Source organism: Monodelphis domestica, chromosome 2 (assembly GCF_027887165.1).
Source record: "Monodelphis domestica isolate mMonDom1 chromosome 2, mMonDom1.pri, whole genome shotgun sequence".
In the NCBI taxonomy this organism is placed as follows: Eukaryota; Metazoa; Chordata; class Mammalia; order Didelphimorphia; family Didelphidae; genus Monodelphis; species Monodelphis domestica.
Genome location: NC_077228.1, coordinates 384,156,383 through 384,173,714, shown reverse-complemented (window position 1 = coordinate 384,173,714; position 17,332 = coordinate 384,156,383). Strand labels below are relative to the sequence as shown.

The 17,332-nt window shown below is 38.0% G+C and overlaps 1 protein-coding gene across 2 annotated transcripts in view; it reads right to left on the bottom strand.

Moving 5' to 3' along the window:
* Positions 1-2,846: 2,846 nt before the first annotated feature.
* The window catches only part of DSE (dermatan sulfate epimerase), an 82,117-nt gene continuing 67,631 nt past the window's right edge, over positions 2,847-17,332 (bottom strand). For both annotated transcript variants that reach the window (XM_001369067.4, XM_007484457.3), the window contains 4 exons: positions 15,236-15,489; positions 10,656-10,895; positions 7,935-8,142; positions 2,847-6,006 (listed from right to left, as the gene is read on the bottom strand). In XM_001369067.4, coding sequence (XP_001369104.2) covers positions 4,236-6,006; positions 7,935-8,142; positions 10,656-10,895; positions 15,236-15,489 — 2,473 coding nt within the window. In that variant the 3' untranslated portion in view covers positions 2,847-4,235. The remainder of the gene's footprint in view (positions 6,007-7,934; positions 8,143-10,655; positions 10,896-15,235; positions 15,490-17,332) is intronic.

Genomic DNA, 17,332 nt, shown 5'->3' with positions numbered 1-17,332 from the left:
GAAGTCTGGAGAAGTGATGTACAGCATATGGCTCTCTATGGATCATTGCTCAAGCAGAACAAGCTTTTACCTTTTAAAATATTGAAGAAGGTAAAAAATGCATTATTTTATCCTTTTCTAAATGCATAGCCATGGAATTACAAGATAAGAACTATATTTAAAGGATGGAAAAGAGTACTGGGTTTCAAACCAAAAGAGGAACAGGAAAGGAAATGAATAAATATTTATATAGCATTTACTACATCAGGCACAGTGCTAAGTGCTATACAAATATCAGGTCCTGGGTGACAAATAGATTTGTCACTGATTATTTGAATGAATTTATTTGGGCAAGTGATTTAATATCTCCTATTCTGTCTCCTTATCTGTAAAATGAAGGGGTTAGATTCAGATGACTTCTAAGTTCCCAATTAGTTTTAAATTTATGATTCTATGATCACACATAATGTAGACAAAGATCATAGTCTGCATATGGTTAGAGAAATATACAATACTTGACAACTGAACAAGCATTTTAGAAAAAAATTTTATAAGGGTATTTTATATCCATTTTACCACACATTAATTACAAATAAATAAAATTCAGTTAAAAATATATCTCTGTAAGGCTAAAATTTATTAAAACTTTAAAAAGTGGTCAATTAATTTGTGGAAAAACATTGTATTTGTATTGTTATTAATTTATTGAGGAAGGGCAAAGATACATGGGTGACCTTGCAGTTGGGAAAGTTTGGGTCCAAACCTTTCTTTGATATACACAAATAACTAGGCAAACCATTTAACTTTCTGGATTCCAGGCAACTCTTAAAGTCTAAGCATTTACATATCATTTGCTGAATCGCATTAGTGAATGCGGTTTCATACTGGGAGTCTCTTATACCATTTAAGTCACAGATGGGGGGGGGGGGATTACAACTTGTCACTTTTCTGTTATATGAGGCAGGATATTTCACCCAAGTTCAGTAAGAATTATACTGCCAGTCTCAAAGGAATATATTTTCAAGTAGAGGATGACAAATATTGTCAGTCATTATTAGCTAATAGGCCTCAGGCAAGGGAATTTGTTGCCATCTTTATTCCTGAAATCACAGAAAGACTCTTTAGGATAATTACTGAGCTGGGTTGTTTTTTTTTTTTAGGGGCTAGGAACCCAACTTCTACCAATCTTTTGAACAACAGCTCAAATTTTATCCAATGGACTCAAAACATTTCTTTGATAGTGAACAGCACTGAATGATTCCAAAATTGGTCACTCAATTTCTTAGAGCCTTTAACACAGCTTGGCTTACTTGCAGACATAAAGAGTTCCTTGGTTTTTACTGAATGGGCATCGCCAACCTTCTAAAACAGGCCTCATTATGAAGAAATGTGATTTATATTTCAGCAGTGAACCACTTTCATGAGCCACTGAACTTGAATTTTATCTTTGCTAGTGAAAGAAATATCAGAACCATTAGAAGGTAAGTATGAAATGTCAGTATAAACTTATTTTATTTTAGTGGCATCCAATGTTTAATTGGAAAAGTATGTCATATGTAAAGGTACCCACATTATCCAACATCAGCAAGTAAGAAAAAAAAAAGGAGAAAGCTAAGTTTTGAGATTATTTGTATATTCGTTGAGATGTTGAGATACACAGTAGAAGCAAAATAATGATTCTTTTTCTTCCCAATTTCCCTTGGAATATCTCCAACAATCAATTAATCTTTTTGGATGAAGAGAGTGAGGGAGCAGAGTGAAAGAATAGCTAATGAAATTAAGTACATGTAGAGTTTTACATAAAACCAGCCTAAATTCCAGTAAGTATGTCTATTTAAGGCAGAAGGAAGCATTGTTCTTTTGGAAGCAATAGTCTTGGAAACAAAGTGGGTAATGACATCCTCCCTAGGGGCCTTTTACACAGAGGGGGAAATATTCCTTCTGTCTTGCTTTCTAGAGTCCATATGTGATAGATGAGTAAAGAATTCTTCAAAATAAAATCTGTGATTATCTCATAAAGGAATGGTTAAGTTTAGAACTGTCAATTTGGGGAAAAAAAGGCCTCCTGTTGGGAGGAAAAAATAAAGCAGATGATAATCCATCTTTCCTGTGCTTAAAAAACCAAACAACTCTTGTTAAGTCACTTTTACCAATGAAAAGGAACAAGGAACAACTGCTATTACTTTAGATATATAAATTAATAAACTCCTTATTTTTCTGAAAATCAACCTGAAAATAGTTTGCACACTTTCCAATGAAAATGTGCTTAAGTATAACAGCTAAAGGTTGGGGGGGGAATCTTTTTTTTCCCCTAAAAGATATTTGGTTTATCTCTGGGCTGACTTGCAAAAATAACAAGCAATTAAGGTTACCCTTCCCTTCCAGATAATAGTGCAAATATGTTACTTGTAAAGATACAAAATTCATGTCTTGAAATCTCACATTAATCTTAATGCTTGGTATTATTTATCAACCAATCTCATTCCTTGATGTTTATCTTAAGGGTCAAAAGTCAAAATTCTGAATATTTGTGTCAAAAGGAGATAGAAAAAATTTGGTTTAATTCTATCATAGCTAAATTACATGAGATTTTAGCTCTTTAATTACTACCAAGTCCTAGTTAGTGAAAATGTTGGATCCTGAGAAATGGTTACAATATTTGAATTTGCATTGTATATTTCCACTACATTCAATAATCATAACTCTAAATAGTGTGAATCTAACTACACTTATCTCCTTTATAGGAGTCATCATTTGTACTAATTGGGATCTATCTGTAAATGCAATTCCAGTGAAATACAAGTTTTTGAAGAATAAAAAAAAGTTGGACATCCTACATATTTTTACATAATAAAGACAAGACTATAAACATTGAAACAATAACCATCTGTTTATTTAGCAAAATAAACTCAAAGGAAAGCATTTCTTCCCCCATTAGAAACATATCCTTATATAATTTTTTGCTTCTCATTTTCTTTGGTATGAAAATCTACCTCTAAGTCACAAATGACTGCTCCAATTTCTTCTCCTTTTAGCCAATAGCTTTCTTCTCCCATACAAAGCATTGTTGCCCAGTCAGTCTTATCTGATTCTTTGGATCTCCTTTTGGGGTTTTCTTGGCAAAGATACTGGAGTGGCTTGCCATTTCCTTCTCCAGGGCAGTAAGGCAGAGGTTAAGTGACTTGCCCAGGGTCACAAAGCTAATAAACATCTGAGACCAGATGTGAATTTGTGTTTTCCTGACTTCAGGCCCAGGGCTCTATCCATCCAAAAGCTAGCAGGATCAAACTTAACTCTCAGCCACAATAAAACCTCCTACTGTGATGATCAATTAGACAGGAGAATTCATTTCAAGCTAACTACACTTGAAGGTTTGGGAAGTCTTTGTCAGATGTGTGTTTTGTTTCCATTTATATGAATGTGCAGATCTATACTGTCAAGGATCCCCCGCCCCCCACTCCCTGGGGGGGGAAATATCAAGTTTTTCATGGTACTTTGTCTCTTTTGCAATCTGAATATTAACCCAAGGTGCTTGTTTTTGTTTGTATTTACTCATGTGGGGGCATTCTTCTGTAGGCATAGTACATACACATATAATGTATAGGTATATAAACATGTATGTATATATGCATGTGTACTTACACGTGTACACAGATGGACTGTATCCCTTGTGGAATATGACCTCGCTGAAGGCAGGGACTATTTTGTTTTTCTTTTTGTTCCCCCAAAGCTTAGCCCAATGTACTTACTAATGAAGTGGGGGTGGGGGGGTGGAAAGAGCACTCCTAATGTTAAGGGATTGTGTTTCAAGACTTAAAAACTCTCCAGTAGCCACCAAATAATATCTCAGATGAACACCAAGTTCATGATACAGAACTACTTTTAAAATCAGTTCCCTCTCTCTTTTTAAAGCCAGAGTTAAAAAAAGAAAGCATGATAATTGCTTAATTCTGGCTTCTTGTCTCAGTTAAAAGTAGTCATCGTTTGACTATCATGGGCAAAGCAAAATGCTTTTTCCAGATGTTATGGGACCATCAAGTGATTCTTTGTTCTCTGACAGAAGTTGGGCATGCCCCAAGCTTCGCTTTCTCTCTCTCCCCTTTTTGAAAAGATCCTTCTCTTTCTCCTGCCTTCCCTGAAAGGCATCTGAGAAGACTAAACTCAGGCCAACTATCAGCCCCCTCCTAGGGGTCTCTGGCTTGTGCTTAGATTCCCGGGACAGTGGAAAAGATGGGCAGTTCTGAGTTGCCTGATGGCTAGCACTGAGACTGGGAACAGGACGAGTACAACCACAGTAAGATGCAGCTATCCACCAGGAGGATTGCATACAGACATCTCTGTCCGTGCAGGCTCTGTGCCCTCTGGAAGTAAGTCAGTTGCATCGCCAGCATGACAAAGAAAATAGCAATGTTCAGGACGAGGAAAAGCCTGGTATAGGAAGCCGATATGGAGGGGGCCCTACTTCGGGCGGTGGTGGGCATCTGGGCCTGCCCCAATTGCCCTCTGAACGGCGCCCCGATTTTATGTTTCACATAGGAGACATCGGCGAAATCTAAGAGGTCTTTCATTTCTTCCTCCTCGTCTATTGGCAGCTCTTTCTGCGCCAAAATCTGAGCTTTCTGCCGGATCTTCTTTTCATTTACTTCAATCTGTGCAAAAATGTCTGGGACTGCATCGATGAACTTGTAGCGCCGGCTGCCGGTCCTCCGGTTCTTCTTGGCCTTGCCTTGGAGCTCCTGCTTTCTCTGGCGCTGCGAGACGGCAAATATCCTATTGATGGCTTCTTCTGTCTGCCTCTTGTCCGAAAACCTCAGCAGGCGCTCAGCGGTCTTGCGGAAGCCCGCCGAGTTCCGGACCCGGGACAGGATCTGCTTCTCGAGCCGCTGGAAGACCGGCTTAAAATGCTCCAGGTTGTGTTCTACGATGCTCGCATAGTCCTTCACCTCCGCCACTGGGGTGCTGTAGATGGTGGCGGAGCGATCAAACAGAATCTTCCTGCGATCCGCGATGACACGCAGGAAGGTTGTTTGCCCGGCAGCCTCCCCAGTCCAAAGGTAGACCGCGTAAGCATGGTCGCTGGTGGCGACAAACACGTCCAACTGCTGGGCATCCCCGTGAACGTTGAAGCTCTGCACGTCCACGGAAGGCCCTATGAAGAGGTAGGCCACCCTGGTGACGGGGCTCCGCAGGGGCGTGGTGACGTTCACGTAGTTGGTCCCGTTGTAGGGGTACCCCCGGGGGTAGGTCACCGAAGCCAGCGTGCCCCTCTCGCTGGAGCCCGTGTCGTCCATCCAGTACATTTTGTACGTGCCGCCACGCTGCTTGATGGAAGCTCCGTGAACGCCATCCACCACAGTCTCCTCAAAAGGCACGTCCACATTGTGAAAAAAGCTGGCCGCCGCCTCCAGGGGGCTGTCTTCTTCCAGCTGGATCTGGTCTACGAGAAGGAGGAGCTGAGGGTGCAGAAGGATCAGGTTCCGCTGGAAGTTCTTCAGCCTGAGCTGGGGGTTGTAAGCCCCGATTCCTTCCCCTCGGATAAAAACCACGCCGTCCTTCTCCAGGGCGGCCACCACCCGGCCCTGGCAGTGCGCCGCCAAGTCGTGCTTGTACTTGGACCACTTGGACGAGCAGTCCTCCGTGACCTGGCCCTCCCAGGGAGAGAAGCAGCTCTTGGAGGCGGCCGGGGAGAACATGAGCACGTTGTTGAAGAACGTGTACTTGGGCCCGTACAGAGCCTCCGTGATGAAGGGCACGCCGTTGGGGGCGAAGGTGAATGAGTTTTGGTCAGGGTGCTCATGGCCCGCGTTAAAATTCCTCCAGCCTTTGATCCAGTCTTTGTATTTGTTTCTATGGACAATGTCGTAGATCGCGCGGCCGCCCAGCTTTCCCGACTTAAAGGAAAGGAAAGGTCTATTGGTCTCAGCAGGCAGGGCACTTCCGTAAGTCACAACACCCCAGTCCTCAAAGTAGTGAAGCGTGGGGGTGCCGTAGTCCGGGGGAGGGACAGAGCCCAAGCTGGCTTCATACCTATAAAGAGAAGCATTGGAATAAAGAATTGGGTCAATCCAAGTTAAAAAGAGATGACGTGGTCCCTGGGGGAGAATACTATGCAAAAAATAGACAACTGGAGCATCTAGGTGGCATGCAGATGGATTTTCCAGATTCATCTTTCTGAGTTCAAATGTGGCTTTTGACATTTCCCAGCTGTGTGATCCTGGGCAAGTCACTTAATGCTGTTTGCCTCAGTTCTTTATTGGTAAAATGAGCTGGAGAAGGAAATGCCAAACCACTCCAGTATCTTTGCCAAAAAAAAAAAAAGAGGTTATGAAGAAAAGTCATAAACTATTGAAAGTTTACACATATATATATATGAATATACACATATAAAAATATACAAAAATAAGTATATAATTATTTGGGGGAAGAATATACAAACAGTACCCTGCATTATCCTAAGATACTTGTTTGATTCTGGACCTATTGTTGTTTTGGGATGTCTGAATTTGAAGACAATAAGAGGTCAGTCTTGCTATATATCTTCTTAAGCACCCAGGTCACTAGGTATGCTGAATCAATGCAAATTCACTAGCCTAAAATAAAGACTTTCTCTCAGTTTTCTGTATGTTTCTCATGACACTGGAGTCCATGTATAGAAGTAGAGAGAAAAGGGCTCATAGTTAATATTGATCTGTTTCCTGGTAGCCAGTTGGATTTATTTTAAAAAAACCTTTGCCTTCCATCTTGGAATTAATATTTTGTAGTGGTTCCTGGGTAGAAGCGTAGTAGGGGTGAGGCAATGGGGGTTAAGTGATTGCCCAGGGGCACACAGCTAGGAAGTCCTGTGGCCAGTTTTTAAATGCTCTTGATTAGATCCAACAATTTTGGTAAGTAGGAGACATTATCTAGCAATTTCATGTAGTGTCTGTAAGTCTCAAGAATTTTCTTATTGCAAATTAACAATGAAAATGTCCATCAGATAGCAGGACCATTACCCTCTTTATTTTTTTTTCCATTAATGACTTAATGTTTTTGTTAAACTGTGATAAAGTAAAAGCATCAAGTCATGAGAGGCTCACAGTTCAAATGATGGAAAAGATGTAAAGGGATAATGATTAATCAATTCCTTGTACTTTTTTATTATAAAGTATTGCTCGACATTGTACTTGGAAACACATAAAACAGATAGTGATATAGCATTTCCCCAGGAGATTTAAAAGATTATCTTCTGAAATTAAGGCAAATCAATGATAAATGGCCCTTATATCAAAGTAAGTTTGTTGTATTAACCTTTTTAATTCTAAAAACATGCTTAGAAACAAGTTCTTCAGAGTCAGGAGGCTCTCATACTCCATTTGTTGAAACATGTTATTGTATGAAATTTGTGATGTTATAGCAACAAAAGCAGCTCCAGCCCAAAGCTTATTTCTTCTCCTTTGTACCTGTATCCAAAATTGATGTAAATCATGTGTGTATGCTTTGCTCTGTGATAATGCAAATTGGGAAAGTGATCTCTTCCACCAGAAACCTTGGAAAGACTTTTAACACCCAAATTAGAATTGTTCAAAGAGCTATCTCTTAGCTTCAAGCTTGATATTAATCATGCTGATGATGCATGTGTTGTGAAACATGGAGGTTATTTGTAAGCTGTGGTTTAGTTTGTCTTAATGTAGCTTGCATAATGCACAAAATAGAATTCCAGTGCCTCCCCCCTTAATTACTTTCTATTTATCTTGTTTATTTCCTACTTATTTATGTAGTTGGCTTTGCATATATTTGTTTACATGTCGTTACCCCTATTGGATTATAAGCTCCCTGAGGGCAGGGACTGTCTTTTGCCTCTTTTTTTGTATCCACAGCTCTTAGCACAGTGCCTGGCATATAGTAGGCTCTAAATAAGTGTCTACTGATTGATTACCAAAACCATATCTCTTTAAAGTCAATTCATCATGTCATACCAGAGAAATTCAGTGTGCAAAGTACACCAACGCTGCCCTTTGGATGCTGTTCCTGGACCTTCTATGACTCGGTTCTGTCGAATCTGATCTGCCAGCCAGTTGCCACTGCCATTTCGCATGACAAATTTATCTAGAAATACCAACTGACTTTCTGGACCATAAAACCAATTGTAATTTGAGTCTGCAATAGCTACTGTCCTTTGAAAGCCTGGAGGAGTGAGAAGGGAAAGATTGAAAGAACAAATTAATAAATATTTTGAAAAATGATGTGAAGAAAATAAACGTTTCCTGATGCATTATATATTTACTTACCTGAGAGCTACAGTAATCTAAAAAAACTCATGAAATTACTTTTATGAAACATGTACAAATTCCACTTGCCGAAATGGCTATGTGAATGTCCTGAAGACATTTTGTTTATGTAGAGACCGAGAACTCATCAATTTTTCTGAAAGTTAGGAAATTAAGGGTTCTTAGTTTTTAAAAAAAACTGTTGCCAAGTCAATCTACATATCCTTTGGCAAGATGTGAACTCATTATTATGTTTCTGTTTTCCTTTCTCTAAAGAGAAGATAACTAGCACATGTGAAAACAATAGAGTTTGAGAAGAAAGCTTAATAACTTTCTGGAACCCCAAACTTTTACTGTTGGATCTCAAGAAATATGGAAAATATAATGGACAGTTACAGAATAAGAGTTGTTGGACAAAAAAGAAACAAGAGGAAAGGAACACAGGACTAAGCATACCTCAGTATTCAGGAGAAAAAGTAGAAAAGATGAAGAGCTAATGGCTGTAATTGATGAAGAAGCATAACTAGAAAAAGTTAACAAGACAGAAAGGAGAGAAGTAAGACAATAGGAAAGGGAATCACTTCACATATTCTGTTAAAATTTCCCACTTTAACTGTTTTTAGTTTATTGTGAATTAAACAATGTAACATTACTTCTCCCTTTTTCTATCTAGTAAATGCTTTGTAAAGAAGTAATCAATTTAAATCCTTTATTTCTCCTAGTGTCAAACAGTGCTCTGCACATAAGTGTTTTAAAAAAATATTGTCTTGTTCTCTTTCTGATGTATATACTTTCCTGAGAGTCATAAGTGATCATCCTTGTGAAGGTAGAATTGAAGACTAATATGGCTTGTCATAAGGTAAAGGATGTGAGTTATTGGATCTGGACTTAAATTATGAGGTTACTTAGAAACCTTAAAGATATTTTGAAAACAGAAAGAATCATATGATGTGGGATGTAGTAAGATAGTGTACTCTGCACACAGTAAGTATTTTACAGATATCCTTTTTCTGATGTAGTTATATGATATAATCATCTGTTGGCTTGCCTTTTGACTTGCTATTGGACTTCAGTGACTCTGGAAGAGAGACTAAGGCAACTAAAACTTTGTGCAACTCTAACTCAACTCTGACTTAAATACAATGTATGTATGAGTCAAAAGACATCAACAATATCATTTTTATCTTTGAGTGTGAAGGCTAACAACCATCCAGCCAACCATATAATATCTACCTTCTTGGGAGTCATGTGATCACCTCAGTGGAGGAAGAACTGATTGCTAATATGGCTTGTCATGGTAAGGGATGTGGTTGTTAGATCTGGACTTTAATTTTATGCTATTTGGATAATATAACTATTAACTATTTCTTTTAAAAAAAAACACAAAGAATTATATGAAGTGGTATACAATGTGGGAGAATGGAAAAAATGCTCTAGATACTTATTAGCTTTGTAAACTTTCCAACATGTGGCTTCATTTCTATGTGCTTCACTTTCCTCATCTGTAGAATGTGGGTAATAGTCCCTACCACATATTCTTGTTGTGAGATTTGAATGACATAATATATTGAAAAATGCCTGGAAAACTTTATAGCACCATGTAAATGTCAGTTGTTACAGTCCTGCCACTAAAATTGACCAAAACAAGTGATTTTGACACAGGATTTCTTCTATCCTTAGCAAACACATCCTGCATCACCCAATAATTTTAAATTGTCACTGAACAGTTCTAGTCTCCTAAATGATAAGATGACAAGCATTATATCTCTGAGAGATGAATTTTAAACTGTCTCCATAGAAAAATTAACTAGATAGCAATCAGAACCTAGAAGGAAGAGCTATGCTCACTTGTATGTGCTCTTCTGCTTTCTGCCCTGCATACCCTTGGATCTGATTCTAAATGTAGATGGAATATTTTTTCTAAATTATAAACCTAGACACTTTTAAGAGATTGGAGGAATGAAAACAAAGTAGAATAGATTAAAGATTTATATCCATGTGCAAGAAAATGAACCCATGAATATAAGTACTTGTCTCATGTAAGTTACTTTGGGTATATAATACAAAGATGGTATACACACAGAGAAGAAATATTTTGGTTAGATTTCTTAATTTTAACTTGTCTTTTAACCTTTTTTATAACCTGTGCTTTGAAAATTCATACCATTATCATAATTTTGCACTTGTCATAAACCTATACATCAACTTCAAAAATACCCCAGGCTTAGGTATAAAATATATTTATTTTTGAATATATGACTTTTGCTTAAGGAGACAAATATCTTGGATGAGTATATGCTCATAATCCATGGGCTTCTTCCTTCCCTAGCATATGTAAGTAAAGAATATATATATTTTTAACAGAGAAAAATTGAATTTGTTAGTGAATCGTTGTTACCATTCCCAATTTGCCTCCCCTGTGAAACTTACCTGGAAGGACTGTTCTGTACATAAATGCGAAGTGTTGCTTTAGCCAAGGGTGATTGAAATGGTTGATATCAAAATGTCTTTGTACCAAGAACATGTACTGAAAAAGAGACCTGGTGGTATAGCTGCCATAGGCGACTCCTTCATAGAGGGAGCCATCTGTGACTTCTCTAAGTAAGACTATAGATTTCTCCATGATGGCTAAAACTTGTTTGGTCCACAAATAAGCTTCCTGAAGATAACCTAAACAAGAAAAATACATGGCAATGATAATTAATTGGCAAAGAAAATCTATCAAAACAACCTATATTCTACATTAAGTTAGGGAAAAGATAGCTGCTGCCAAATGAATTAAATGGACTCATGCATGTTATTTGCATGTTGTAAATTTCTCATCTCAACTGAGTCAGGAAACAAGGATTTAAGATACTATTATATTCCAGATACTTTGCTTAGCAATAGCGACACAAAGCAAGGTTCCATACACTACTACATTATTTTTTGAGGTTCTGATAATTTAAGGTTTTTATCATTGATAACATCAAATATTTATAAATAACTGTTTCAGGGTGTTGAAACTGACTTGATGATTTCCATGATTCTATAAATAACAAGCAGAGACTGAACAACCAACCACTCATTAGGAATGGTGTAGTGAAGATTCCTTTTGTGCGTGTTTTAGATTAGATGGCTACTGGTCCCTTCTAACTCTAAGAATCTATGATTCAGTTTGGAGACTCACAATCTATCTGTACCTTAAGAAATAGCCAACATGAGCTTCTGTGGCTGAAATATGCTTAATGACTGGTGACCAAGCTGGTGATAAATTTCTCTTGAACTTAGTTTTATCCTTTAACTATAAATACACTATTATTTGTTAGACCCATATCTGAAGACTTCCCACCTTGGCAGAAGTCAGAGCTTGTACTTCAGTACAAAGCCTTCAAGAAACAAGGCTTACAGCTAGAAAGTACAGTGTAGAGAGCACCAGGCCCATAGTTGGGAGGATTTAGGTTCAAATTGGTCCTCAAACACCTCCTGGTTGTGAGATCCTGGACAAGTCACTTAACCCCAATTGCCTAATCCTTATGGTTCTTCTGCTTTTGATTCTAAGATAGAAGGTAAAGATTTAAAAAAAGAAATAAAGAAAACAAAAATAGGGTCACCTCTGAATCGTAATGTGACATCCCATAAAGACTTTAATTGAGAATATGCATATTTCCACCAATAATATATGGTCATGTGTATTATATAGACATATTTATTAGAAAATAGTTATAGTGGGCAGCTGCGTAGCTCAGTGGATTGAGAACCAGGTCCAGAGAGGGAAAGTCCTAAGTTCATATCTGGCCTCAAGATACTTCCTAGCTGTGTGACCCTGGGCAAGTCACTAAAGCCCCATTGCCTAGCCCTTACCCCTCTTCTATCTTAGAACCAATACATAGTATTGATTCCAAGATTAAAGGTAAGGGTTTTTTAAAAAAAGGAAAATAGTTACATATTGAACAATTATTGCATTAAATTTCACTAAATAAGTATTAGCAACTGAAAATATACCTCCATTTTTTTAAACCACATCAAACAACAGTAATCTTATTGTTTTGTTAGCTTAATGGCATTGCCAGTGGAAATGGAGAGAGACATTGTATGAGCAACATATTACCAACAAGGATTCTTACAAGAGAAACACTGTTACAGAATGTCATCAGAGTGCTATATGACTGAAAAAAGAGAAGTCTGTCAAATAAAAGGAGTAGGGGAAGTGACAGACAAATAGTATGCTCCACAGGTATCCAAGTAATGTCAAGGAATCAAGAAGATAGCTCCCAGGATACTGTGAATACTCTCTTGTGGAAGACTTACAGGACATGGAAAAGAATGCCCCAAGATGAGGAAGCATGGAAAAGTTACATTCTTCCCTACCAAGGAGAGTACTGACCATCAGAGAAATCGTAGATCTCTAGACTAAGGTAGAAAGTCATCAAAATATCAAAGGAAGGACTTCACTATGATAACAGAGAACCTAAATTTGGATTCTTAAAATGGAATTCTACCTATCTTTTATATGAGCCTTCTGAAGTCCACTCTTCCTAAAGTTAGATGTAGTCAGACTATCTCTCTCTCTCTTTCACAAACTTTGAAATGAAGTAATCCCTTTCCTTCAAGGTTTAAGTAAATTATTTCTAGCAGATCAATTGGTTTCTGCTTATTGGCCAGAATCAGATCCATGACAGATATTCCACCTTGCTGCTTTTTTTTCTCCTAGTTGGTGCAGCAATGAAACTACCATTAAAGGCAAGTTCAGAATTCATCTGCTATGCTACTTTTGATCTAGAGAAAGCTACAGTTTGGATAACTTGAGTTTCTCGTCGCTACAATATCATGTCTCTGGGAGAGGTGACTTGTATACCAGCTACTTTTATCTATTTCCTCATTTCTGGGTGGTTTGTCATATATTATCATTACAATATCAAATGAAAAATGGCTTACTCTTTGGTTCTTTTTTTTCCTAGGCTACACACAGGCAGCCAATTTTCTAATAAAAATTTTCAGGAACATATTTTGATTTCCAAGATTATACTTAATTACTTTAGCTAGGTGAAATTTAAAATATAAACTTCCAGAGAGTATGGATTATTTCATTCTTTCACAGCATCTAGCAGTGTTTGGCACAGAAAATATACTTACTTAATGAATGTCTGACTTGGGAGGTACCTTAACCCCTTGATGAGATTAGGTGGACACTTCAATCTTCCTGATGGAGATTTAGGATGCATCCTATTTCTGAGAAATGAGGAGGCCCTACTTACAGAAGCAATATTTCTATATTCCATAATTTAGACTGAGCCACATCTAATTCACATTGATTTTCAATGGCTTGGTTTTTAAGTTGATCATTTTTGGGGAGGGGGGTGATGCCCTCTGACTGTCCTCAGTTTATCCTATTATAATATGCACCATATTCAGGAACTATAGTGCTATACTCAATACATTAGTATGTTGTATGTCTTTTGCCCTAAAGAAGCTAATAATCTAGTGGGGAAGAAAGAAAAAGCACATATAAAAATGTCCAAAAGAGTCATGCTTGATAATTCTCCATTTGAACATATAGAGCAATATGACCATTACATACTGGTGGCAGTCCAGCAACTTATAATCTATTAGCATTAATCCAACAAAACACCAGATGACAGGTGGTTTTTTTTTATTTAAAAGCCATTTAAAAAATTAAATATACACTCACCATTTTATTGATGAGAAAAATGATGGTCAAAGAAGCGAAGTAACAGCTAAGGTTGCACAACTCTTCAAGTGCCAGAATGAGGACTAATAATAATGACAATGGCAAATATTGAAATAATGCTTACTATGTGCCAGGTACTGTGCTGAGCACTTTACAATTATTATCTCATCTGATTTTCACAGTAACCTTTAGAGGGAGGTGCTATTATTATGAGGTAAATAGGAGTTAAGGGGCTAGTCTAGGGCCACATGGCTAGTATCTGAGGCTGAATTTGAACTTGGGTCTTCCTAATACTAATGTCAGTGCCTTACTCACTGGCCCACCCAGCTGCATCCCCTAACCTAGCATTCCATTCAAGTGGTCCTTCTGTCATATCAAGCTGTTTTCTTACACTGGGCCTTGAAATATGTTTATCAAGGAAGAGGAAAGGAAAGAGCAGCTCTTCCGTCCTGACTGTATTTTCCCAAGCTGAATATTAAAATTAATTTCCATTTCCAAGGCACATAGTGAAGATAAGGGACAGAAAGGGAAGCAAGACTGAAATAAAATCTTCCAAGTAATATTCATGGGAATATCCATGATCTGAAATGCTGACTCTTTCTAGCATCCAAGTATTCCTTAAATATCTTAACACCTTTATTTGATAGTGACTTCATTATTTTAAAAATAAATTTTCAAATAAAAGTCATTTACAGAATTCTATCATGGATCTTGGGGCTTGTCATGAAGTACTGAGTGAATGTCCTGCTTCAGACACATACTAGCTGAATGCCTGGGCAAGGCTCTTAACCACTCCGGACCTTAGTTTCCTCACTGTAAAAATAGGCAGGATACTGTGATCTCTACAACCCCTTCCCATTGTAAATCTACTATCCAGTGAGCCTTCCCTAGGATAAAGGGGAATGAAAGATGGACAGCCATGCTGAAAGCTCAGGTCCTACAAAGGAAAAAAGGCGAGGCTGCATGTTGATAATTCTCCAGTGAGCCTGAATAGCCAATTCAAATCATTTTCAGAGGAACTCTTTAACCCCAGGCAGCTGTCTTTACCACCAGAATTTGCTGGGTAATGGCCAACTCTTCACTTTACTTTTTGTTCTGAGTGTATAGCCTAGGGAAATCACAATAATACTGTATTCAACAGATTAAAGTTAGTCTAATTAACAGCAACAAAAGGAAAAGTACAACTGTAAATTAGCTAGTACATGCCCCATGATGACCTCGGGTCATGAGCTTGGTTGGGATCTGAGCACCAACAGGGAGCATCAACACTAGGGTAGGCGGAAAGGGCAGCTAGGAGGGCACCACGAGATCTACTCCCTTATTTGAATTCGTCACACACCTTGATTCATGAGAACCAGGCTTCCGGTCAACAGGGCCATACAGTTGGTAGGCTGGTGATTGTGCAGGTACTGGAATCCCCATCCTCGGCGGTAGGAAGTTTCGTACATATATCCTGAGGCATTGGCAATCACTTCCAGAAACTTCTCCTGTTGGGTCTTGCTCAAGTAGTTGAACAGAAAGTCGTAGGCAGTGGCAAAACCAACCAGAGAGTGCGCCAGGGGCACCTCGTCCCAAGGAGCATCTTTCACTAGCCTGCAAAACAGAAAGCGGAGTTGTTGAAAAAGGCCTAATTCTCACAAAATGCTTCTGGGGGGTAGAACTCGTGGATAGAAACCAGTACTCTTTAAAGGGTTCTTCTTTGTAAAAATATTATGTTGGTTATGAATATCTAATGTGATTATAATTTATGCTTTCTGCCCTTGGACTTCTGGAAATAAGACCTCAAACACATTGTTTCTTAATGAGAAGAATGAGTTTCGTGTGTGTGTGTGTGTGTGTGTGTGTGTGTGTGTGTGTGTGTGTGTGTGTGTGTGTGAGAGAGAGAGAGAGAGAGAGAGAGAGAAGAAAGAAGAAGAAGAAGAAGAAGAAGAAGAAAAGAATATAGAAATGATATTCAAAATTTCCTCTAATGTACCTTCCATGGGGCTTTCACTCTTCCTCTTTGAGGGCTGTCTTTTAGAAATGAAAGATTATTATGTTAACACAGATGGTTTCTTTGTGAATCATCCTATGTGAGTGACAAACCTAAATGTTTTTTAACTTCATAAGTATTTATGTGCCAGGCACATAATAAGATGATAATTAATAGTAATATATGCTAAAGATGAGGAATTACAATGACAAAAATGGAACAGTCCCTGTCTTCAAAGGACTTCTATTTTATTGGGGAGGATGAAAATACGTACATGTATTAATTAATATAATAATATATATAAAATAATTCTTGAAAAGAGGACATTAGAAAATGGGGGAATCACAATAGGCTCCCTCAAGTTGAACTTTGAAGGAAGCAAAGTTTGCTAAGAGGCAGAGGTAAGGAAGAATTATGGACATAGGGCCAGACAAGCTGTGCAAATGTATTGAGATGAGATAGAGAATGCCACATGTGAGAAACAGTAATGCCTTACCATCTGCATAGTCAGAATGGGACATGGTCAATCTGGGGATTTTTTATGGAGGTTTCCATCACCTCCAACCCCTGCAGTTGAAGTTGGGGTGGGGCTAAGAGGAAGGATTTTGTATGAAGAAGGAAAGGAGATAGGACTGCCAAAAGGGAAGAAAAAAAATTAGAAAGAGAAAAGAGGATCATTGAAAAGTGTTATTGAAATGAAAAGAGAACAGAAGGAAGGCCAGAAGGAAATAATAAGCAGACAGCTTTGAAAGATCATGTACTTAGAAAAGCAAGCTGTATTTCATGGAGATAGAATTTCAAGCACAATCCTCTCTTTATATGGAAGGATACATTCCACTATGTATATGAAAATTCTCATGTTGATTGGGTTTGTTAAGTTCGGATTTTTTTAAATGGGGAAGGGGACAGAATTTCCCCATATTTTATGCCTTTTGGGTCTTTCTTAGCCTCTTTCTAGTCATCAGACTCTCTACAGATTTCACTATATTACTTGTCAGTATACCCTAAATATCCTTAAAAGCCTTTCCATCCATCCTGCATCTGAATATTCTTTTTTGTGCTGTTTCCCCAAATTAGGATGTGAACTCCATGGAAACAGGGTCTGTCTCAGGTTTTACCTGTATCCCCAATACTTACCACAGAGTAGGAATTTAAATGTTTTATTTTTCTTCATTCATTCATCCTAGCAGGCCAATTTGGCTAAAATACAGATGTATGGAGAGCAATCTCCAATAAGCCTGAGAGTTTCAAGATATGAATCTACAATTCTTTAAATAATATTTTATCCCCCCCCCAATTATAAGTAAAAGTGATTTTTAACATTTAAAATTTTCTTTTGAGTTTCAAATTCTCTCCTTCCTTCTCCCATCACCCTCTTCCTAGGATAGCAAGCAATCTGATATAGATTTTCCATGTGCAATCCCATAAAATGTTTTTCCATAGTAGTCATTTCATGGGAGATCT